This window comes from Carcharhinus amblyrhynchos, chromosome 8, assembly GCF_965287045.1.
Source record: "Carcharhinus amblyrhynchos chromosome 8, sCarAmb.v2.hapA, whole genome shotgun sequence".
In the NCBI taxonomy this organism is placed as follows: Eukaryota; Metazoa; Chordata; class Chondrichthyes; order Carcharhiniformes; family Carcharhinidae; genus Carcharhinus; species Carcharhinus amblyrhynchos.
The window spans coordinates 69,880,955-69,907,450 of NC_137331.1; the positions used below are offsets into that span (position 1 = coordinate 69,880,955).

Genomic DNA, 26,496 nt, shown 5'->3' on the forward strand with positions numbered 1-26,496 from the left:
ATAGGAGGTTTATCATACTCTCCCTTTGACAGATTTCTACTTTCAATCAAATAATCTACATGAAACTGATGTTGTCTCTCTCCAACCTTCATTAGATATGTGAAGGTCTTTCTTCAGATATGCGAAATAATCTCTTTAAAACAATTGCCCTTGAAAAGGTAATGGTGAAAATGTAATCTGCAAGTCTCATTTGGCAACTGCTTTCTTTCACTGAATGTAACTCTCAGCACATTCTCTTTCTTAATATGCGCCATAATATGTGCCCAGAACCTCATATCTCATTAATATTCTATCAAACTGAGGTCTTTCAGACAATACTGGTTACAAACTACATCAAAAGCATCTGGCCCTATCATGGTGAGGAAAACATTTACATTATCCTCATCTCCTATTTTGATTTGATTTATTATTGTCGCATGTATTAGTATGCAGTGAAAAGTATTGTTTCCTGTACGCTGTACAAAGTATACCGCATTTAACCTACTCTCAGCTAAGTATGAAATCTTTGTTCATAATTATACAAGTCCTCTTTCAATTCCTTTATTCTCCCCGAACGTGTCTTCAGTATGATTCTTTTTTTCAAAATTACATATCATGCTGACTCAAAGTGTACCTGGGCATGACGTGCATATAGAGATTTAAAACTTCCTCATTATCAACTTCCAAAAATGTGTCCTTCATTCTTCATTTCTCAAACAAAATTAAAAGAAAATTCTATCCTAATCATTTTGTGATTTTTCTGTCATCTATTACACAGAGACTAAATATGAACTCACAACAGGCAGTATTATTGAACTGACTTTGTTTACACTTCCTCAACAAAGAGGGCAGTTATAACCAAATGCTCAGATTTTGCAATATGGTACAAATACTAACTGCAACCTACTAACTGATCCAAGTGGTAAAATTCCAAGTTTCAACCTTCCATGGAATGTCTGGGCAACCATCAATACCAGGGAGGACGTGGCCACTCATTTTATAAGTGGAGTGGTATATTATTCAGAAGAAAAAAAGAGTCTGCATAAGGCTTGGGTTGGGACATGATTTTTGATACTAACAGCAGGTAGTAGAACTGAATTTTTCCCTTCCCAGCATTGGTATCTTTTATCATGACTTCAAGTTCATCAAAGATAAAAACAAATAAAAGACTAGAAATAGATAACCCAAAATGTCTTTTTTTGTGGGAGGGAAAAGTTACTGATTGAGGACTAGTTTAGTTTTTTTTCCCCAAAGAGCAGCCAATGAACAATAGAATTTAAAACATGTCTTGGCATAGTTATCGAATATATATTTATGAACCTTTCAACAAATCAAGATAACTTCTGGTTCATCAATAACATTATTCTAATTAGATTTTGAGTTCATGATAGAGTGGATTAATACCGTTTTATATTTAGTATGGCAACTTTTGTGTATGTGCTGTTATTTCTGTAGAGACTTAATGAACATTACTGCAGCAGCACTAAGGAGTAAAGGCATGAAGAGTGGAAATCAATTTCAGTTTCCAATTAAGTAGAGGCTATCTTCAATGTAGCATGAAACTTTCGGTAGTCTGGGAGTAACAGCTTAATCAAGAAATAAAGGTAATTATAAACAAGTGAATCTATTTCACGAAAAACATTCTTGGAATGCAAGCATTCCCTCTTGTTCAAATAAGACTGCTCTCTTCTTAAATTGCTTGCAGTCTTGTGTTGACAGTGCTCCAACAAGATGCTTAGGTGGGGATCATTCTGGAAAATTACATTTTGTCTTATTCATTTGTGGGACATGGGCATCGTTGGCCAGCCAGCATTTATTGCCCATCCATAGTTGCTCTTGGAGGACAGTTGAGAGTTAACCACATTGCTGTGGCTCATGAGTCATACGTAAATCAGACCAGGTAAGGGCGGCATACTTCCTTACTTAAAGGACATGAGTGAACCAAAGGGACTTTTTCGACAATCGACAATGATTTCATGGTAATCAACTGATACTTAATTCCAGATATTTGTTATTGATTTCAAATTCTACCATTTGCCATGGTGGGATTGAACCTGGCTCCCCAGAACATTAGCTGAGTTTCTGGATTAATGGTCTAGCAATAAAACCACAAGGCTATCACCTTCCCTATTATAAGAACCACAAAGTAAGCATGTTAACTCAAATGACAGCATTTAATCTCTCAAGTGCAAGTAGCCAATAATGTCCAGAGCCTATCTATGCCAATATCAATGTGTAATAAGATATTGACACAGGTATCATGCCAGATTCATACTTTGCCAATTAGTATAATTAATTACTACTAGTTATAGTTTGCTAGGGAAATTTATTTCTAGTTGATAGGTAATCGTCACCTAGAGAGAAATCAATGGCTCCTCATAACTTGATGATTCATCTTTTAATTACAGACTGTGAGAAATTTGAACAGAATGCTTTGAACTTAAATAATTGTATGAATTGAACTGGGGAATTAGGTGAAAAAATAGATTGATAGAGATGCAGTGACAGACATTTAAGGAGATATTTCAGAATTCTCAGAAAAGATGCAATCCAGTGAGAAAGAAAGACGCTAAGTGCGGGATATTATGGCTTCACCCAAATGAGACTGGAAAATCCCACCCGAGGGACATTTCCATTGCTCGCCCCTTGCCCACTCCGATTCTGTAGTAGAATTTTGGAGTAACAGAAGGATGTGCCATCCATGTCTAATTAAAGCTCATTTCAGATTGAAAGAAAAAGCATATAATTCCACAAAGATGGGTGGCAGATCAGCAGATTGGAAAAAATATAAAAAAAAATTAAGAAAAGGTTAAAAGATTAATAGGAGTGAAAAAATAGTGTACAAGAGAAAATTAGTTGGTAACAAAAAATACAGATAGTAAAACTTTCTACAGGTATTTAAAAGGAAATAATAAGTATTTCTACAGGTAATGAGCATTGGTCTTCTAGACAACGAGAATGGGGATTTAATAATGGAAAACAAAGAAATGGCAGATGAATTGAACAGATATTTTAAGCTTGTCTTCTCTCCAGAGAATATAAATAACATCTAAGATATAATTGTGAATCAGGAGATGAAAGAACATAAGAACATAAGAAATAGGAGCAGGAGTAGGCCATCTGGCCCTTCGAGCCTGCCCCGCCATTCAATAAGATCATGGCTGATCTGTCGTAGCTCAGTTCCACTTTCCGGCCCTCTTCCCATAACCCTTAATCCCCTCTCTTATCAAAAACCCATCAAACCGCTTCTTGAAAATATTTAGCGAGGCAGCCTCCACCACTTCAATGGGTAGAGAATTCCAGAGATTCACCACCCTTTGAGTGAAGAAGTTCCTCCTCAACTCCGTTCTAAAACGCCCCCCCTTTATCTTGAGGCTGTGCCCCCTAGTCCTAGTGTCTTTTTTGAGCGGGAAGAGTCTCTCCACCTCTATCCTATCCATCCCATTCATCATCTTATACGTCTCAATGAGATCTCCCCTCATTCTTCTAAACTCCAACGAGTACAAGCCTAGTTTATTCAGCCTCTCCTCATAGCTCAACCCCCTCAACTCCGGTATCAGCCTAGTAAACCTCCTCTGCACTCCCTCCAAGGCCAAAATATCTTTGCGCAGGTGCGGCGCCCAAAACTGCACACAGTACTCCAGCTGCGGCCTCACCAATGCCCTGTACAGCTGCAGCAAGACCTCCCTACTTTTATATTCAATCCCCTTCGCTATGAAGGCCAGCATCCCATTTGCCTTCCTGACCACCTGCACCTGCAAGCTGGGTTTTTGCGACTCATGCACAAGGACCCCGAGGTCCCTCTGCACCATCGCCTGCTTCAGTTTTTCGCCACGTAAGTAATAGTCCTTCCTACCATTCTTCCTACCAAAAGTGGACCACCTCACACTTGCCAACATTAAATTCCATTTGCCATTTCCTGGCCCATTCGCCCAGCCTATCTAGGTCCTTCTGCAGACTCTCCACACCCTCCGCACAATTTGCCGTTCCCCCAATCTTGGTGTCATCCGCAAATTTCGACACCCTACACTCGGTTCCCTCCTCCAGATCATCTATATAAATGGTAAAAAGCTGAGGCCCCAGCACCGACCCCTGGGGCACTCCACTAGTCACCATCCGCCAATCCGAATAGCACCCGTTGACCCCCACTCTCTGCCTCCTATTTGACAACCAATCCTCTATCCACGCTAACAGCCTACCCCCAACTCCAAGTCCCCTGACCTTCTGCAATAACCTCTTATGAGATACTTTGTCAAACGCCTTCTGAAAATCCAGAAAGACCACATCCACCGGCTCTCCTCTATCGACCGCCCTGGACACATCCTCACAGAACTCCAGTAAATTTGTCAGACACGACTTCCCTTTAATGAAACCGTGCTGCGTCTGCTCTATCAAGCAATTCCCTTCAAGATGCCTCGCAATTTCCTCCTTAATGACGGATTCTAACATTTTACCTACCACAGACGTTAAACTAACCAGCCTATAATTCCCTGCCTTTTGCCTGGCACCCTTCTTAAACAACGGCGTAACATTAGCCGTTTTCCAATCCTCCGGCACTTCCCCGGAATCCAGCGACGTCTGGAAAATAACCACCAATGCATCCACTATAACCTCCGCCATTTCTTTCAGAACCCTCGGATGCATTCCATCCGGTCCTGGGGACTTGTCCACAATCAGCCCCTCCAGTCAAGGAAGATGGAATTTAAAACAAATAGAATTGTATTTGTTTTAAATTATATTTGTTTTAAATTCCTATGGAAAGGGTACCTGAAAATTGATAAAACTAAAAGCTGAAAAGTCCCCAGATCCTGATGGATTTCATCCTAGCATCTTAAAAGAAGTGGCTGCTAAGCTAGTAGCTACATTGGGAATTTTGGAGACTTAAAACCAAACTACTAGAAAGGTCCCAGCAGATTGGAAAATGACAAAAGTTGGTCCCCTGTTCAAGAAAGGAAGGGGGCAGAAAGCAGGAAACTACAGAGCAGGTATCTTAACATGTGTCATAGAGGAATTACTGGAATCTATTATTCAGGAGGTTATATCAGGGCACTTAGAAGATCTCACTGCAATCAGACAGAGTCACATGGTTTTGTGAAAAGGAAATCATGTTTGACTAACTTATTAGGGTTTTTTTGAAGAAGTAATAAGTAATGTGGATAAAGGGGAACCTGTGGAGGTGCTGTATTAGATTTCCAGAAGGCAATCAACAAGGTGCCATATCAAAGGTTGCTACACAAAGTAAGAGCTCATGGTGTAGGGGTTAACACATTAGCTTGAATAGAGGTTTGTTAGCTAAGAGATCAGGGATAATTAGATCTTTTTCATGTTGGCAAGATAAGATGGATGGAGTGCCACAGGGATCAGTGCTTGGACCTCAGCTATTTACAATTAATGTCACTAACTTGGATAAGAAGCCCAATGTAATGTTGCTAAATTTTCTAATAACACACAAATAGGTCAGAAAGTAACTCTTAAGAGAACACAAAGCATTTGCAAAGAGACATAGATAGGTCAAGTGAGTGGGCAGAAATTTGGCAGATGAAGTATAAAGTGGGAAAATTTTGGCAGGATGAACAGAGAAACAGCATACTAAAGTGATGAGAGATTGTAGAACTCAGTGGTACAGGTGGTTTTCGGTGTCCCACTACATGAATAGTTAATATGCAGATACAGCAAGTGATTAGAAAGCAAATTGGAATGTTGTTGTTTACTGCAATGGGAGTGGAATATAAAAGTAAAGGTGTTTTGTTACAATTGTATGGGGTATTGCTGAAATATCTAGAATATTGGAAAAAAATCTTACCAAAAAATGGCAGTGTGTTTTTTCTGGTAAGAAAACCAGTGTGTTTCTCCCCAGAGAAACTAATCGGTTTTCACTCCAGATTCTACCACACTGTGTGAAAAAAGGTGAGTAATTTGTGCCGTTATTGAGGGGATGGGGCCCAAACACACTGACAAAACCCAGCTGTACAGAGATTGAGATGCTGTCCATCCCATGCTCTCTCCACCCCAATCATTGGCCCCTCCCCAACTCTCCTCCTACCCTGATCATCGTCCCCTTCCCCCCCACCCCAATCATTGGCCCCTTCCCAAACTCTCCCCACCCCAATCATCAGCCCCTTCTCTGCCCACCTCCACCCCGATCATCGACCCCTTCCCATGTCCTCTCCCCACCTTAATCATCGGCCTCTTCTCCACCCACCCTAATCATCGGCCTCTTCTCCCCCCACCCTGATCATCGGCCTCTTCTCCCCCCACCCCGTCCAAACCCTGATCATCGGCTCCTTTTTCCCCCACAACCACACCGATCATTGACCTCTTCCCACCCCTTCCCCACCTCCTCCCTGAGCATTGGTCTCTTCTCCCCTACTCCCACCCTGATCATCAGCCCTTCCCACCCCCTCTCCACTCTCTCCCCCCACCACAATCACGGCCCCTTATCCCCCCACCCTGATCATTGGCCTCTTCCCTACCCCGATTGTCGGCCCCTTCTCCTCTGCCACACCCACCCTGATCATCATCCCCCTCTCCCCCTACCCCCACCCCCATCATTAGCCCCACATCTGTGTGAACCTATTGTAAATCGTGCCAACAGGGGGTCAAGATGTGGCAAAGGGGCATGTTAATGATATTAAGATGCATGTAAGTCAGGTTTACACCCTGTATGGGCATAACCTACTGGAGAGGGGCAGGGAAGATCCAATATCAAGCTTTCGCTAGTGACCTCACGAAAAGCTGATACCACCCATTGTGTATAGTTTGGCCTCCTTATTTAGGAAGGGACACATATGCATTAGAAGCAGATCAGAGAAGATTGAAAGAGAAGCGATATCTGGGATGGGGGACTGGGGTGTTATTTTATGAAGGAAGGTTGGGAATGCTGAGCCTGTATCCCTTGGAGTTTTGAAGATTGAGAGGTGATTTTACGTACACAATGATGAAGGGACTTGACAGGGTAGCTGCTAAAAGGATGTTTCCCTTTGTGGAGGAGACTAGATCTAGGGGAACACCATTTGAAAGTAAGGGGTCTCCTATGTAAGATGGAGTTGAGACAAAATGTTTTCTCTCAGAGAGTTGTGAAGCTTTGGAGCTCTCTTTCCCAGTGAGTAACTGGAGATTGGGTAATTGACCATTTTTAAGGCATAGGTACATAGATTCATAGACTCCTAATAAAGGAGACAACCATGGATAGATGAAATATGGAGGGGAGGGCACTATCAAATCAGACATGATATTGTTGAATGAGGGACCAATTGGCTTATCTGCTCCAAACTCACGTGTGTGTTCACATTTTCATTAAAAAAACATATGCTCCAGAATCTTACATTGATCGGATGGGCGCACACTCAGCTCAGAAGCATGTAAAATTGCATGAGTAGTCATGGAGCAGGTCCTATTTTAAGCCCTCCCCCATCACACAATATTTCAGTCAGCAGGCACGGGCTTGATTCTGATGCTCACCCGGCAACAATCAAGAAGCCAATTTAAAATAATTGAATGGCAGTTGATGGGGATTTTACATTGCCCATCTACCTCTACGTCTGGCAAGGCAGTCATGATGATTTGGCTGCAACCTGGATCCAAGGCAGTATGAAAGTCAAGGCAATGTGTCAAAAGACTAAGGTCTGTGTGTGACAGTGCTGCCTAGACAATTGTGACATATGTTTTTCATTGACACTTATTTTTTTCTAAGTCAGCGGCTTCCTCAGACAGCTCCACACTGGCTGTCCCCATGCAGGAGCACATTAGTAAAGCCAGCCCGCATTATCCCTTTCTTGGTTCCCCTGCCCCCTAACAGCATCCCCACCAGCGCTCGGCCTTTGACAGAGCATGCTTCACACTGGATAGCCAGCATAATATTGCATTGACATGACCTTGGATAGGAGTGGGTGTCATGCCCCCAGTGTAAAATTCAGGCCATTGATGGGGTACATAACCACGAACACATTAATATTTGGGAAGTTCTCCTTTTAGAAGTAAAACAAGAGGTTGCTGTACACTCCAGGGCCAAATGGGCATTGAGGCATAGCAGCAAGTTGTTATGACCAAAAGCTATGAAGTTACTGTATTAATGAAACAAAGGAATTCAATGGATGGGTCTAATAATGACAATCTAGTTGAACTTAGTTTTTCAATAGTTTGACTGTAGTAAAATGAAGAGGGCCAATAATAATTGAATAAAAGTTACTAGCATGATTTAATCTTAAATTATGAAATAAATCTAAGATTAAAATCTGCTTTGAACTGAAATTTCTGTTCCACATTTTTATTTGTCCTTATTGCTCTTTGCTGTAAATATTATTTTTAGTAACTTGTTTCAATTTATATCTACGCAAGAATCCAATTTGGTCCGGACTTGTCAAAAGGTAAATAAGCTATCCCTTCTTTGAGGTTGGAGGGGATAAAAAATAAAAATCAAAGCCGTAACTTGCAATTCACATCATGTAGCATGCTTTAGTGCGGTATCTCATCACAATCAATTAAATATATTAACTGCATATTTCCAAATGTATATTAAATTAAAAATGCTGAATAAGTCATTACTAAACAGTTTCACATACCGGAGGTGCTGTAAATTTATAAAGACAAGAGCCTCTCACAGCTAAGTACTTTGGTGTATACAGTTTATCTTGCAACGAGTCTGGTTCCCGATCTTCTACCCAGCCCATATAGATTATCTGTCAAAAAGAAATCAACAATATTAACTAATGTTACATTTTAATAACTTACACATGCTGTTAAAATAATGTATGGAGCATTCATCTGTAAAGCATTTCACATCAACATGTTTCTTTTTTCTCTACTTTATTATTTATTAAAGCCTTTTAAATGTATAATTATCTTGTCTTTCAAACTGAATCAGTTTTTGGCCTCAAGGTTATACAATGATTTGTAAAGCCATTATTTGTGCTTAATTCACATTTTAAACTCCCATTTTCCCAAAACAAAACAAAACTTCAGCCAGTTCTTAAAATTGCTTTCACTCCTGTCTCCACTTTGACAGAAAGGGTGCTTTGGAGATGCATTAAGATAGAGGGAGAGATTCTTCGGCCTCCTCACAACATGTTTTCCAGCAGCAGGAGGTGACGTGACTTACGCTGGGAGCAATCGGCAGGGGTTCGCGGCAGCTGGGGGCGGGGAGACGCCAGCACAGGGAGCAATTGGTGGAGAGGGCAATGTTCATGTGGTGGGTGGCAAGAGATCTCCCAGTTCATGGGAAATCAGGGCACCAGTGCAATTAAGCCTCAAGTGCTCTGCAGCTGGCTTCACTGGCAAGCTTAGGCTATGCCCACCAGCCGCCGGCACCCCCACCCGCCCCCAAACCCCTACACTGGTGAGAGTCACATCCAGGCTTTTTTCTTGCACTGAGTGTGACTCATGGCTCATTGAAAAACCAACGCCATTCTCTTCCATTGTCTTGCTAGTTCGACATTTAGAATTTTTTTCGTATGATTGTACCCTTCATCATTTTTTGAGAGAGGGGCAACTTTTACACTAGTTCTGAGATTGGTGGGCCTCACAGAGATTGGGTGCCATTTTTAAAGGATATTCTGATCTCAAAGTGAAATTAAACCCCTTTTTCTTCCCCCCCTGGACATTGGGGCCCCCCACCACCCCACCATCCCACCGCCCCCCCCCCCCCCCCACCATCCCACCCCCCCCCCCACTGCAAACCACTCCACCCCCCCCCCCCCCCCCACACTGCAAACCACTCCACCCCCCCTCACCCACTGCAAACCACTCCACACCCCCCCCACAACCGAACACATCTCCAGCATTGGGACCCGTCCAATAGATCCCCCTTTAACCCCCCACTTTATGACCTCCTTCATGCTCCCCTCAGGCCCCACTGCATCATGCCCCATCCCCTTAGCAGTGCCCACCTGGCACACCCAGGGTACTGGTTGGTGCTGCCAGTTTGGCACTGCCAGCTGGGCGGGCTCTGCCAAGCCATGCCTCCAATCATCTGGGGGGCTTCAATGGCCTCAGAGCCTCTCTGACATGGCCATCACATCTGGTCTCAATTTGTGAACAGTCTTAATTGTCACTGTGTTCCTGCTGCACCTGAGGGTTGGAAAATCCAGGGAGCAGAGAGAATCTGACCTCAAACAAGCTAGGCGTATTTAAAAGCTTACTTTAAAATGCTAATCTGGTTCCTGCCCTCATTCAATGGGAATCTGGGCATGGTGGCTGGAAGGATTGCAATGGAGTTTCACACTGTCGTTGAGTACACTAGAGTCCTCACCCGTGATTCTCCGACCCTGTGCTACCCCAATGCAATCTGTGTCAAATGTGACATGGTTGTAAAATCACAGCCATTGTGTCAACTTTTCATTAACAAGGAGTGTAATAGCACAATCTTTTGGCAATTTGTGTTTTTGTGTGTGTGTGTGTGTGTGTGTGTGTGTGTGTGTGTGTGTGTGTGTGTGTGTGTGTGTGTGTGTGTGTGTATACATATATACAAGTCAAACTGATTGGACTAGTTTCAGTTAATCACTGAATTTCCCTTTTGTCCTGCCAAGATATTAGTGTCATCAAGACTAGTGACTAACCTGTGATTTCTTGATTGTGCTAATGGCAATTCAGAAATGATTTCTCCTTAAGTGCTGCACTTATCTGTGTCCAGTATGTCAATTATGAATAATTGTCAAGTTAATGAATGTGTATGCATAAAAGGAAAAGGGCAAAAATGAATCCATTGTTGTTGCTATTTAATCACTTTGCATAGATGTGACTGACCTGTGCATTCATTTAAACTGGCCTGCTCTGAAAGCGTATTACAAATACAACTTAAGTCATCACTTTAGTGTCATTTGTCTCAAATGCAGTCTGGCTAAGCGTGACACTTTTAGTTCATCAGCCATTTCTACAAGACAACATTATTCTAGGTTTCACCCAATAATTGGTTAAACTAATGTTTTACCATTGCAAAATTTACCTGTGCGTTAAAACAATTTCACCCATCATAACCTGAAAGCCTTGAATGCCTTTGTTATGCTGTCCAGGAATTAGTAATACTCCCCCACTCCAAATGTATAAGACTGGGAACAGGGAGTGGTTCATCACCTTGTGTTTGTCGCACCATTGATTGACATCATGGCTGATCTGCATCCTAATTCAATCTTCCTTTTATGGATAACCACCCTTTGATATCCAAGTGTAGCAAACGATATATCAATCTCAAATTTAAGGTTATTAATTGTGCTAAAATCTATTCCTTTTGGTGGGAGTAAGTTCCACACTTCTTCCACAAAAAAGTAGGGATAACGGGTACATACTAAAATTGGAAGAAGGTGGCTTGAGCTGTCCCACAAGAAAGTTGTTTTCTTAAGTTTGAAATTGAGTGGCCTAGCTCTAAGTGCATGCCCTCTCATCCCAGACTCCCATACCATCTATCAAATCCTTTCAAAATCTCCCCAAAAAAATCACCTTTCACCTTCTACTGACCAGGGAATACATTCTCTCCATCTAATTAAAATCTTGGAGAACTGCTAGAATTCTGGTGATTCTATACTGTTACTTCCAAGACTGAATATCAATCTGGATTTTACAATCGCTACCAGTGGGTTTGAAATAGTGGGGGAGAAAACATAACATCCAGCAGAGTGGCTTTCTTGCTGTCTACCTCCCTGCCACTGACATTTTAAAATTTCATGGGGGCCAGGGGAAGCCTATTAAGATCCTTAGGTGACCAATTAAAGGCTACTCCAGGGCTTCAACCCACCACTCCTACTGTGGGAAGGGGGGAGGGGGGAAGGTGTTGAGGACTGTGGCAGCCTGTAAAATCCAGCCGATTCTTTCTAAAGTTTGGCGCTCAGAAGCTTTGTACAGCTGTTGCAAAACATCCTCCCCTTTATATTCTGTCCCTCTAATATTCTATCAGTATTTTTGTACCCATGTAATAGTGATCAAGCTATATGTAACTTTAAGGGTGCATTCTTACCGGTCATTCACGCCACACTCCCACTGCAGCAAGGTCAGAAAATTTGGCACCCAGCCAAATCTCCATTCCCTGCAATGGGATGGGAAAATCCCACTGGTGTGAGCGCCATAACATTCCAGAGTAAATCTCTTTGGTTCTTTTCATTCTTAGATTCTCAGAATTTAAAACATTAACAGATCTATCTTTCTTAGTTTGAAAATGGATCATCAGCGCTGAACTGCATCTGTCATGGTTTTGTCCACTCGTTGAGTCTATCATCAATTCTTCGTAATATTATGCTCCCATCCACATTACTTTATACGCCACCTATTTTTGTGCCGATGGCAGACTTGTAAATATGGCTCTAAGTTGTTAATTAAAGGATACTCCATTAAAGTATATCTAAGTTGTTAATAAACACATTGAATAGTTTTGACTTTAGCCCAAATTCTTGTGGGACAGCACTAGTCATCTCCTTCCAATTCAAGTATGTATCAACTATCGCTATATTCTGTCTTCGACAACTTAACCAAATCCCTAACAGGTCAATAATTTACCTTCATTTTCATGGGCTTTAATTTTAGCTAACATCTAACGTGCTCTTGTAAATGAGAAAGGAAAGGGTGTCTGAATGCGATATGAATCAGGGAATTCTAGACAACTAAATTCAAAACTCAAAGCAATGAAGAAATTTGAAATATTGTTTATGAGAAAAACTATTGCAGCTTTCAAGGGAAGGAAGTACATTTGATTTTGACAAGAGAGTGAGAACAATGGGAAGTCAGCATTAGGAGGGCAGTTAACCAGGTGTCTGTTGAAAGGAAATGGTCTAGGGCCTGTGCCAATTTTGTGGTTATGCCCAATTTAAATTGATTTGATGAACAGTCAGTGCAGGATGTGCTCTGTGTAGGCAGCTCACCAGCTTTGAGGGTGCCTTAACAAAAGGGAACACAAAAGGGAAAGGTTGGAATTGTCAACTACATTCAGTTTGTCTTTCTGGATAGCAGCCAGATGGCCCTGCAGTCCACGATCATTTCTGTCCCTGACTCTGGTGCAAGCTCTGAAGAAGTGTTGTGATAGTGCTTGTAGTGCATCAGTGCTGTATTAATGCCTGAGCTGGAAATATCGACAGCTCCATGTCATATCAAGGGAGTGCAATTCAGATGTATACCGTTTAACTTTTTATTTCTAGTACTAAGTCGCGAGTTTCGGCGGTTTTTTTTTAAACTAGTTAGAAACCGGAAGTCGTCACTAAGACGCTTACCGGTAGTTGTAGTTTTTTTTTCTCGTGCCCCTAACCCTATAAATTAGTGCAGGGAGGATACCCGATTCTCTACACTGGTAGAGAATCCCACCCTTCCACCTCCTCTAACCTAAATTACAAGTGTGTGGGAAGTTTTTTTTTATATTTTTATTTTTCTGCTGGTAATTGATTCAGGGATGGCAGTTCAGGCTGTAAGCTGCATCTCCTGTGGGATGTATGTAGTGAGGGACTCCAGCAGTGTTTCAGGTGATTTTACTTGTAAGAAGTGTGATAGATTGCAGTTTCTGGAGGAGCGTGTAAAGGAGCTGGAGGTGGAATTAGAGGAGCTCCGCATAATTCGGGAAGTGGAGGAGGACATAGATAGGAGTTATAAGGAGATAGTCACTCCTAGAAATAAGTCTTGGGTCACTGCCAGGAAGAGGGGAAAGAAGCAGTTGGGGGGACAATCCCCTGGGGCTGTTCCCCTCCAAAATAGGTTTTCGGTCCTGGAAGCTACCGTTGAGGAGGAATCAACTGGGGAGAGCCAAAGGGAGCAGGTCTCTGGGGGTGAGCCTATTGGGAAACCTCAGGTGGTTAGGGGTAAGAGATTGGGTCTCGTGATTGGGGACTCCACAGTTATGGGGACAGATAGGAGAGTTGGAGGTAAGGGTAGGGAATCAGGGCTGGTGTGTTGCCTACCAGGGGCTGGGGTCCGGGATGTATCGGACAGGGTATTCAGGGCTCTTAGGGGAGAGGGAGATCAACCCCAAGTTATAGTTCATGTGGGGACACATGACATAGGGAGGTTAAGGGAAGGGGATATTAAGCAAAGATTTATGGAGTTGGGGTGGAAACTAAAAGCCAAGTCTGATAGAGTGGTTATCTCCGGACTCTTGCCTGTGCCACGGGATAGTTTAGAGATGAATAGAGAGAGGGAAAGTTTGAACTCGTGGCTGAGGGGATGGTGCAGGAGGGAGGGGTTCAGGTACTTGAGCAATTGGGGCTCTTTCTGGGGAAGGTGGGACCTCTATAAGAGGGATGGTCTACACCTGAATCAGAGGGGGACCAATATCCTGGGGGGTAAATTTGCTAAGGCTATGCAGGGAGGTTTAAACTGATTCGGAGGGGGGGTGGGATCGTGAGTAGAGGGGGTGAAAGTGAGGGGGGCATAGTTGGGGAATGCAAGGCACGGCATAGTGGGGGTGGGGCGGAGCAGGGTTTGAAATGCGTGTACTTTAATGCGAGGAGTATTCGCAATAAAGTGGATGAACTTGCAGCGTGGATCAGTACCTGGGACTTTGATGTTGTGGCCATTTCAGAGACATGGATAGAGCAGGGTCAGGAATGGTTGTTGCAGGTTCCGGGGTACAAATGCTTTAGTCGGAGTAGAGAAGGAGGTAGAAGGGGGGGTGGGGTAGCATTGCTAGTCAAGGACTGTATCACAGTGTCGGAGAGGAAGTTTGATGAGGACTTGTCAGTTGAGGTAGTATGGGCGGAGATTAGAAATAGGAGAGGAGAGGTCACCCTGTTGGGAGTCTTTTATAGACCTCCTAAAAGTTCTAGAGACGTTGAGGAAAGGATTGCGGAGTCAATCCTGGTTAGGAGTAAAAGTAATAGGGTAATTGTTATGGGGGACTTTAACTTTACGAATATTGATTGGAATTGCTATAGTTCTAGCTCGTTAGAGGGGTCAGTGTTTGTACAAAGCGTGCAGGAAGGTTTTTTGACTCAGTATGTAGATAGGCCAACTAGAGGTGAGGCTATATTGGATTTGGTGCTGGGAAATGAGCCAGACCAGGTGCTAGACTTGGAAGTTGGTGTGCATTTCGGTTACGTTCACCTTAGTGATGGGAAGGGATAGGCATGAACCTCGGGTCAGTAGTTTTAGCTGGGGTAAGGGTAATTATGAGGCTATTAGGAGTGAATTAGGAAGCATAGATTGGACTAGGAGATTACAGGGACTGGGAACGTCCGAAATGTGGAGTTTTTTCAAGGAGCAGCTACTGCGAGTCCTTGATAGGTATGTCCCTGTCAGGCATGGAGGAATTGGTAGATCTAGGGAACCGTGGTGCACTAAAAGAGTTGAGTTGATGGTTAAAAAGAAAAAGGAGGCTTATGTTCGGATGAGATTTGAGGGCTCAGGTAGTGCACGAGAAAGCTTTAGATTGGCTAGGAGGGAGTTGAAGAGGGAGTTAAGAAGGGCTAAAAGAGGACATGAGAAGACTTTGGCTGATAGGATTAAGGAGAATCCTAAGGTGTTCTATAGGTATGTCAGGAACAGAAGGTTGTTCAGGGCAAGATTAGGGCCAGTTACAGACAGCAGAGGGAAGTTGTGTGTGAAACCGGAAGAGATTGGAGAAGCATTGAACCAATATTTCTCTTCGGTGTTCACGCAGGGGGACATGAATATAGCTGAGGAGGACACTGGGTTGCAGGGGTGTAAAATAGACAGTATTACGGTTGATAAGGGGGATGTGCTGGATATTCTTGAGGGGCTGAAAATAGATAAGTCCCCTGGTCCGGATGGGATCTACCCTAGGATTCTCTGGGAGGCAAGGGAGGTGATTGCAGAGCCTCTGGCTCTGATCTTCAGGTCGTCATTGGTCTCTGGTATAGTCCCGGAGGATTGGAGGATAGCGAATGTTGTCCCATTGTTTAAGAAGGGGAACAGAGACTTTGCTGGGAATTATAGACCGGTGAGTCTTACTTCTGTTGTGGGCAAGGTTTTAGAAAAAATTATTAGGGATAGGATTTATAGTTATTTGGAGTGTAATGAATTGATTAGAAATAGTCAGCATGGTTTTGTAGCGGGTAGGTCGTGCCTTACTAACCTTATTGAGTTTTTTGAGAAGGTGACCAAAGAGGTGGATGGGGGCAAGGCAGTTGACGTGGTATATATGGATTTTAGTAAGGCGTTCGATAAGGTTCACCATGGTAGGCTTCTGCAGAAAATGCAGATGTATGGGATTGTGGGTAATCTAAGAAGTTGGATCAGGAATTGGCTATCAGATAGGAGACAGAGGGTGGTGGTTGATGGTAAATATTCATCATGGAGTTCGGTTACGAGTGGTGTGCCTCAGGGATCTGTTTTGGGGCCACTGTTGTTTGTAATCTTTATTAATGATCTGGATGAGGGTATAGTTGGGTGGATTAGTAAATTTGCTGATGACACCAAAGTCGGAGGTGTGGTAGATTGTGAGGAAGGGTGTCATAGTCTGCAGGGAGACTTAGGTTGCAGAGCTGGGCCGAGAGGTGGCAGATGGAATTTAATGCGGAGAAGTGTGAGGTAATTCACTTTGGTAGGAGCAACAGATGTGTCGAGTATAGGGCTAACGGGAGGACTTTGAATAGTGTGGATGAACAGAGGGATCTAGGTGTATGTGTACATAGATCCCTGAAAGTTGGGAATCAAGTAGATAAGGTTGTTAAGAAGGCGTACGGTGTCTTGGCGTTTATTGGTAGGGGGATTGAATTTAGGAGTCGCAGCGTCATGTTGCAACTGTACACTACTCTGGTGCGGCTGCACTTGGAGTACTGTGTGCAGTTCTGGTCCCCACATTACAAGAAGGATGTGGAGGCTTTGGAGAGGGTGCAGAGGAGGTTTACTAGGATGTTGCCTGGTATGGTGGGGAGGTCCTATGAGGAGAGACTGAGGGATTTAGGGTTGTTTTCGTTGGAAAGAAGGCGGCTAAGAGGGGATCTTATTGAAACATATAAGATGATTAGAGGTTTAGATAGGGTGGATAGTGATAGCCTTTTTCCTCGGATGGAGAAAGCTAGCACGAGGGGGCATGGCTTTAAATTAAGGGGGGGGGGTAGGTACAGGACGGATGTCAGGGGTAGGTTCTTTACCCAGCGGGTGGTGAGGGATTGGAATACCCTGCCTGCTGCAGTTGTAAATGCGCCTAGTTTGGGGGCGTTTAAGAGATCTATGGATAGGTTTATGGACGAAAAGGGATTGGTATAGGCTAGTGGGTCATTGTTTTTGTAACTGGTCGGCGCAACATCGTGGGCCGAAGGGCCTGTTCTGCGCTGTAATGTTCTATGTTCTATGTATGTGGATTGGGATGTGCAGAAAGTCTGTGCAAACGCACATGCGTGTGCGTGTGCGTGTGCGTGTATGGGGGGGGGGGGTCGAGGAGAGTGCAGGGTAGAAAGCAGGCCCCAATATTTCTTTGAGGTATTTAAATTAGAAGGGTCTTTCCAATGGATATTTTACAAGAATTTACCAACACATTTGATGAAGTTCTTTAACTGTGATTTAAAAGAAAATCACATTTTTCTGACCAAAAATATAGTCATCTGCATTAAAAACATAGCTTGATTGATACAGATGTTTTCAGGATGGTGACAAAGGAAGTTCTACTGGAATCCTTTTAGGGATTGTTGTTGTTTAACTTCAAACATGCACTGTGTTTGCATGGAAGCACCTGGAGCTATTTTTCTTAATGGACTCTAACAACATGACTAAGATAGCTTCCAGAAAATTCCTAATTATATTATCCTGGGTGGGGGTCTCCACTTTGAATGGATATGTCCAGACTGCACCTCTCTGTGAGAGACACAGACAGGAGCAGCTGTACTCCTTAGTTGAAGGGTCAGTCATGAGGGGACTTAGGTTCAAGATGAGGAGGTTTAAGGGGAATGTGAGGAAAAAACCTTTCCACCCAAAGGGTGGTGATGATCTGGAATGCTCCTCCTTGGAAGGTGGTAGAGGCAGGTTGCCTCACAGCTTTTAAAAAGTATCTGGATGAGCATTTGGTACCTTATAATATTCAGGATTATGGGCCAAGTGCTGGCAGATGGGAATTAGGTGGGAGTTTAGGTGTTTCTAATGTGTCAGTGTTGACTTGATGGGCCGAAGGGCCTGTTCTGCGCTTATGATTCCATGAATTCACATCTGCCATTGCTCTACGTTTACATCAAACTCAGTATCAATGGACTTCCAGACTCTGCAGACTGCATTTTCTGGGGGAGTTTGGACAGTTCATGCCTCTACTCTCCATGCCAGCCCATCCTGCAGCGAAAACACGCTGCATGTGGGCTAAGTTAGTGGCGGGTGGGACTTCTGCCCTCTGCTCAGGAATAAGCCTTATCCTTGGGAGCTACCACTAAATTTAATTGGCTAGCATTCCAGTAGTTCTAGCAATGCCAATAGCTCAGTAGTGGGCAGCGCCAGGTCTACAGTGGAAAACCATAATTAATAGGGACTAACTCCTCTTTCTTTTTTTTTCCACCCAACATGGTATTTTGACTCCCAACTGTTCAATGCAACCCATTGATCTGTTTACGTTATGGTATATTTTTTCATTTAATTATAATATTGATGTACTGTCAGCATTTGTACAAAAGCCATCAATTTTATCTGATGTAAATGGCCTATCATGTAAGACTTACCAAGAAGGACCAATGGATCCTACAGTGAGGTAGGTCTGGATCTTGGGCAGAGAGGATTTGTGAGGAAAAACTTTTTCATTCAATGAGTGGTTCAGGGCTGGAATGCACTGCCTGGAAGTGTTGTGAATGTAATTTCAATCGAGACATTCAAGACGGAATTAGCTGGTATCATTTGGAGAGCCAGTGCAGTTACGATGGGCCAAATGGCCTCCTTTTGTGACATAAAAATTCTGTGATTCAGATTATAAATTTTCTCAAAGAGGCTGTTTTTCCTCGAAACGCACACATCCATCAGAGCAGAATAACTTTTTGTTTTATCAGAGACAATTAATATTTTCACAACTATATTGTTTATATCAGGGGAGTACGACAAACAATAAGTATACCTCCTAGTACCTTCTCCTTAAACTTCCACAGCTAAGTACTGAAACTGCTTACAACTCCTTTAATAAAGATTCTGAAAGGTAAATCTTATATGAGAGACAGCATGATTTGATCAATACCTTTGTTTAAAACCATGCTTTGATTTAGAATTGTAATAGTGTTCTCCCAAGAAGAACATAAAACACTATTATAAATTTGTCATTCTGTAAGGTCACAGGCCATTTACACCAGATAAAATTGATAGCTTTTGTACAAATGCTGACAGTACATCAATATTATAATTAAATGAAAAAAACTATAACATAAACAGATCAATGGGTTGCATTGAGCAATTGGGAGTCAAAATACCTTGTTGGATGGGAAAGAACCAGAAAGAGGAGTTAGTCTGATTAATTATGGTCCTTTCACTGGCCATGTACATTTTAGCCTATCATGAACTTCAAACCACTTATTTTGTTACCTGAGGGAAAGGTTTGAATGATTTCACATTGATCTTACTATAAATGGAGTAAAACTCCAAGATACTTAAACATTCAAATTTCTCCAATATTCAGCTCTGGGCAATGTTTTCCATAAATGACGTTTTCTTGTTCACGGCAACAGTAAATGATTACCTTCTGCAAGGTATGTGGTCATTGCTTCTAAAAGATCTCAGTATCAATGGACTTCCAGACTTTGCAGTTTGACTTGTGGAGAATCCAGACTCCATCTCACTTTGACTTGTAACCTTTGTTCACATTTCAGGTCAGATAATTATCCAGTTTTAATGTGAAGGAGTTCATCACAAACCATTTGGTACACTTACTGACTTTGTTTGTCAGGCTCACTGGCTGGAATTCTCCCATTTCACACACCCTGCCATCACTGCCAGTGAGAATGGAGAACTTGGCGCTTATCCAAATTGCCATTCACAGCAGTGAGACACCAGAATCCCAGCTGCAGGCGAGGTTGGAGAATTCCGGCCACTATTCGTAGAGAGAAGAAAAAGTCTAATCTCTTGCCTCTGTTGCAACTTTGAATTTTGTTTTAGGCGATGTCCTCTGTCTTAATGTCCCAGGAGTCCTTTTGTATATCTTAAATAGTTGGATCAGGTCCTTCCCTCATCTTCCTTTTGGTTGAAATGGCAATTCACCTCTGTGAGCGTCCTTGTCATAGTGAACATGTCCTGAAATCATCCTTGTAGCTCTTCGCTAAACTTTCATCAAAACAACAATTGTTTTGAAGCAAAGCTGCTCATTACTGGCTATGATGAATGATCATACAATGCTAGAATTCCTACAATGCAGAAAGAGGCCATTCAGCCCGTTCAAGCCTGCACTGACCACAATCCCACTCAGGCCCCATCCCTGTAACCCCATGTATTTACCCTGTTAATCTCCTTGACAATAAGGGACAATTTATCGTGGCCAATCAACCTAACCTGCACATCTCTGGACTGTGGGAGGAAACCAGAGCACCCAGAGGAAAGCCACACAGACATGGGAAGAATGTGTCCACACAGACAGTGACCCAAGGCTGGAATCGAACCCGGGTCCCTGGTAATGTGAGGCAGCGGTGCAAATCACTGTGCCGCCCTGATCTACACGAGGTTTGAATAAGTTAGTTCACTCTATAGTCAAACAATCTTAAAATGCACCTATGCACTTAATAAGACTTATTGGCAGCATCCTCTCAGTCAATAATTGCACCTTACTATCTTCTCTACTTTGCTCATGAAACACTCTCTGAATACACATCTACAAATATTATGGACCTATAGACTAGATCACATTTAATCTCTATTAGATTTTATCTGCAATTTCTTTGTCGTTTCACTCAAAATTATCTTTGAATCCCTTATTAAATTCAAGCTTTTGATTGAAAGAATATAGGATTCACTGAACCTGAATTGAAAGATCAAACTTACCCCCAGTTTTGTGCCAAGTGAATTTAAACTCAAAGAATATAAGTGTGTTGTACATAAAACAGCAAAAAACATTCAGCATTCCAAGGGTTACTTGATGGCATAGTCCAAGCTGATGAATTCCTAAAGAATCTCATTAATAATGTTGATAATGAATTCATGAGCAATTAATGTATGTAGGGGATTATTCATTAGCCTTTATTTCAAGGACATTTTGCTCCAAAAGATAAAATCACAACCAAAATATCGTGAAAATATGTCAATATGATTATTTTTAAAAAGAAGTTCCAACTTACCTGTTGGTTCACAGGAAAATTCCTGTTTATCTTTTTAATCTGAGAGAAAATATTGAATTAGAATTATTAATTTGTGAGCAAGGTAGCAAAGCAGCACAGTTAAAAAACCTTATGAATTGAAGATCATACATTTACATTATTGTTTTATTTATAATTATGTAACACATTTAAAACCTTTTCATCTGTACAAGTCATTAATGCCTAGAGCTAGGATAAGGCACTTGTTCATATTGTCATTTATAACCGAACGCATTGGAAAATGTTCAAAGCGCTTGATGCATAAAAGCATTGAGACATAATCTACCTGCATGCTACAACACCATTTACCAACCATGAGTTGTAGATAGTCACATTTGTCTATTACTGTACAATATGAGTCACAGAGCTTTACAGTATATAAACAGGCCCTTGAGCCCAATTTGTCCATGCCACCCAGTTTTTACCATTAAAGTAGTCCCAATTATCTGCATTTGGCCCATATTCCTCTATACCAATCTTACACATATAACTGTCCAAATGCTTTTTAAAAGACAAAGTTGTACCCATCTCTGGCAGCTCATTCAAGATACTCACCACCGTCTGTCTGAATTACCCCTCTGGACCCTTTCGTATCTCTCCCCTCTCACCTTAAACCTGTGTCCCTAGTTTTAGATTCCCCTACTTTTGGGACAAGATGTTGGCTATCTACCTTATCTATGCCCCGTATTATTTTATAGACTTCTACAAGATCATTCCTAATCCTCAGATGCTCCAAGGAAAAAGGTCCCAGTCTATCCAGCCTCTCCTTATAACTCAAACCATCAAGTCCTGGTAGCATCCTAGTAAATCTTTTCTACACTCTTTCTAGTTTAATAATATCCTTTCTATAATAGGGTGTCCAGAACAGTACACAATATTCCAAATGTGGCCTTACCAATGTGTTGTACAACTTCAACAAGACGTCCCAATTCCTGTATTCAATGTTCTAACCAACAAAACCAAGCATGCCGAATGCCTTCTTCGCCACCCTGTCCACCTGTCTTCATTTTCAAGGAGGTATGAAGCTATACCCCTAGATCTCTTTGTTCTACAACTGTCCCCAATGCTCTACCATCAACTGAGTAGGTCATGCCCTGGTTTGATCTTCCAAAATGCATCATCTCGTATTTACCTAAATTAACCTCCACCTGCTATTCATCAGCCTACTGGTCTGATTGATCAAGGTCCCATTGCAATCCTAGATAACTTTCTTCACTGTCCACTACGTCACTAATCTTAAGATTGTTTATCACCTATGTAACAAAAAAGAATAAACGATAAATGGAAACATACCCAAAACGAAGGTTGGTTCAGAAATTATTAACTGTTGATCTCTTGACAGAACCAAAATGACTTTATGGGAATATGCAGGCTTCTACCAAACATAAGGCTAGATAGGCAGAACTAAGCAATCAATAGAGTAGATCAAAACAGTCTTGTCGATGGTGAACAATTAAGCAACTAACTGAGGAGGAAGCTTCACAAATATCCCGTTCCTGAATAGTATGTGAGTCCAGCACATCAGTGCACAAGACAAAACATTTGCAACATCTTTAGCCCAAGACAGTGAGTGGATGATCCATCTCAGTCTCCTTCAGAGGTCCCCAGCAGCACAAATTCCAGTCTTCAACCAACTCAATTCATTCCCTTTGAAACCAAGAAATGGATGAAAGCCCTAGGCACGGAAATAGATGAAATTCCAACAAAAGCACTGAAGATTTGTGCTCCAGAACCAGCCACAACTGAGATTTATCTGCCCATGTGAAAAAGTGGTCAGGCTTGACCTGCCCACAAAATGCAGGCTTTGCCAGCAACATTCACATCCCTTGAAAGAATAAAAACATGCAGATCTGATGACTTGTCTTCCTTCTCACCCATTCTCGCAGAAACCATACACAAGCACCCAAATATCAAACTCAGCACCTTATAATGTACACAAATTGAATGTATGTCTTCAACCCAGCATTCTAATTTTTATTTGAAGTACTAGCCATGCTAAACAATGCATCAGTGAACTATTTGATGATACTGAAGAGGATTCCTAAGTTAGTACAGAAGGTGACAAACACAAAAAAGCAGAGGGCACTGGTGAGATTGGCACTGCTGAGGCCGATTGATGCAACGTGTAACTGGATGACTAATGATCTGAAACCTACAGAAGGTGTAGGTGCACCTGTTGGCATCTGATGGGTAAAGGTAATTTGACTCTGATGCCTACTGATCTCTCTAGCAAGTCTTCTTTCATGTTACGGCAAGGCAATTTTAGTATACTTATTTAGAGTATGTTAAAACTGACTCCCGCTATTTATTTCAACTTGATTTGGCAACCATCATGGGATTTTGTAGATTATAGTTAGGTGCTTTGTTACTCCCAAAACACCCACAAAACTTTACGCGCCCTTTTTTTATTCCAAAACCTTATGCTAGAATCTCAATTACAGTCCAACTTTCAGTGATTTTTGCAGATGTTTATGAGTTTATCTGTACATTTCTTTATGTCTACTCTCCTGCAGCAAAAAAGATGGTAAAAAGTAACTTCAAAAATACATTTTTTAGGATTAAAAGGCAAAAGGACTGCAGTAAACCAGACCGGAAGCTTAACAGTTAGAAAAATAATAATATAACTTGTTAAGAGATCCATTAAACATGAAGGTACACATTCCAGTTTAGAAAAGCTATGCCATGCCCTATTTTAATGTTGAATTTAAGCTCTGGGACATTTTGAGTGACATTGACACTGTTCCAAATGAGCAAATTAAATGGGAATGTGATGAAAGGTGGTCAAGGAAGCCCTACACTGATATCTACAAAATAATCTTGCTCAGATAGTTTTGCTCAAGCTACAGACATACTGAAGATGGCATTGCTACCATCTGTAAGTGCAATAAATTGATGAAAATTGTGTTGTATAACCGAAGCTTCAGGGAGTCACTGGTAGAATAATTTATTTAATATCAATTGTGCAATAAAATGTTTGTTTTCAATCTCCCAGCTGCTACTTTATCATTTCTGAAATAGATTTTCTTTTAATTTCTGCTCAGTGGAAATGTTAAATATTCCCAATCCACAAATCAACGATGGCACAGAGGCATTTTAAATGCAATCAACCAAACTACAGCCTGAAAGAACATTTTCTATTGCATTAGTGTGGGCAATATCAGTCTCTGCAACACCTCAGACAAATGTTGTCAAATAGGTTTCAATTAAAGCTCAACTGGGTAGTTAAATGTTGATTGTCGTGGACTGGGTTAAGATTATTCAAATTGATATTCTTGAAGACCTGAGGGTTAGCTTCATCAAGCAGAATTGAGAAGTCACACAGTGATCTCTGTAGGTAATATAGACAGCACATGTAACATACAAGAGTTACATTGAGTCAGGTTTGATGCTGGCCAGGAAGTGGGGGATGAGAGGAGTGGGTGCATTGAATTACAAGGAGATGCTGCATGCCAGATCCCAAACTCAGGTGCAAAGGCCTGAATTATCCCTATGGCGGGACGGACATGAGACGGCAATGCCAACTCAAAGGGGTGGAAAGGTAATATTATTTGTTTGAAATATCTGTATAACACATTAACATATAACTTTTTATGACTAACTAATACCTTTTAATTAAATGTAGGTGCATGGGATCAAGGGCCTTCAGTTCTGCCTGCTGGATCTGGATTGGGTGGAATGCAGTTGCCCATTTCTGTGTGGGGTATAGATGAGGGACAGGGACAGTAAGAGATCCAAACTTCTGAAATAATATTCTGGGGAAACAATTTGTGGTTTAATGTGCCTGCGTAAATCCTTCTTTAATTCTACAACTATAATTGGGCAGAATCAGGACAATACCACAATCAAATATTAAACAAGGCAATTCCGAAGATGTAATTAAACATGCTATTATGTTAATTGAACATTATTATTTAAATGTTAAATAACCATGTAAATGTTCTATAGTGCACTAACTCTCACTCACTATAATTATAACTAAAGTTTGACAGAACTTTTGAGTATTTTAGAAACATATCAAGCCAATGGTTGTTTCATGATCATTTTGCCATTGCTAAATGTCGACAATTTTCTTCAATTATTAACATTTTATGTCCTGATTGACAAACAAGTCACTTATATTAAACCATTGGCACACCGAGATGAAAGACTAAAGCTTTGCTTTTTTCGGAAGTGCAGAAGCCATACTTACATTGTGCTTGGTAAGGTTGGATATGTTAATTGCCAGTGCTTGTAGCCAATCTATACAATCTTCAGCAGTGAGGCACTGAATAATACCACTGCATACTCCATCCACGGCAATTATTTGAAATGCATTTGGCCTAATAATATGCCAAAAAACATAAATAGAAATGTTATCCAACATGGAACTGCAAACAAAGCTTTAGACATACTGGTCCCAAATTTTGTCTTTGGGGTGAAGTTCCTTTAAGACATGATTTCTGTCCACCCCTCTGCATTTCTTTCAATTCCAACAATCATTTACATCCAATTTAACTTGAATGTAGAACATTGAAAATAAAAATTAGCACTTTTTTGATGTTAGACTGAAACTAACAATCAATGATGTGAAAAGTAACTCTGCCAGAATTCATCAGACATAACTTACTGTTTGCTCAGCTGGCTGACACAATCAGCTGGATAGTCTTCTGCAATCTCACCCAGAATCACATGGGACTGCAGCAGAAATGGTGAGAAAAATGGAACACTGAACACTACCACTGACTCTTCATCCTGGACCATATTTCTCAGATCCACTGGATCTGCTGCTAATTTTCATTCATGATTGGGAGCTGAGCTCTGGTTTCTTGATTCCCCACACACACATCCTTTCCCTGCTGTTTCCAAGACCAGCTGGAGAAAGGTCGCAGCAGGTCTAGATAGTGCAGTCATAGCTGACAAGTAATAGAGGGTGGAGTGTTCACTCCTGCACTTTAGGCTCTGGTATCATTTAGATCTACAATATGTATACATGTGTTCATTTCCAGAGTTATTCTGTCCCATTAAAGTCCTTCACTGCCTCTTTCCATGCTGCAGTGGGACTGTTACATCTGCCTGACCAGCAATGAGTACTCTTCATTAAGGCAGAGATGTTACTCACACTGTATGGCTAATTTGATTTGATTTATTATTGTCACATGTATTGGTATAGAGTGAAAAGCATGTTTTCTCTGTATAGCATACAAGAAACAATGTTGTTTATAGAGTACATAAGGATGAAGGAAAGGAGAGGGTGCAGAATACAGTGGCACAGGCACAAATAGGATGTAGAGAAAAGATCAACTTAATATAGGGTAGGTCCACTGCAATGAGCCCTGATCCAGGAATATCATTTGCCGTCACAGCATAAGGAGGA

The 26,496-nt window shown here is 41.7% G+C and overlaps 1 protein-coding gene across 4 annotated transcripts in view; it reads right to left on the reverse strand.

Moving 5' to 3' along the window:
* sntg1 (syntrophin, gamma 1) overlaps positions 1-26,496 on the reverse strand; it is a 418,937-nt gene that overhangs the window by 42,937 nt on the left and 349,504 nt on the right. For all 4 annotated transcript variants that reach the window (XM_080194933.1, XM_080194934.1, XM_080194935.1 and 1 more), the window contains 3 exons: positions 25,333-25,462; positions 21,126-21,164; positions 8,541-8,657 (listed from right to left, as the gene is read on the reverse strand). In XM_080194933.1, coding sequence (XP_080051059.1) covers positions 8,541-8,657; positions 21,126-21,164; positions 25,333-25,462 — 286 coding nt within the window. The remainder of the gene's footprint in view (positions 1-8,540; positions 8,658-21,125; positions 21,165-25,332; positions 25,463-26,496) is intronic.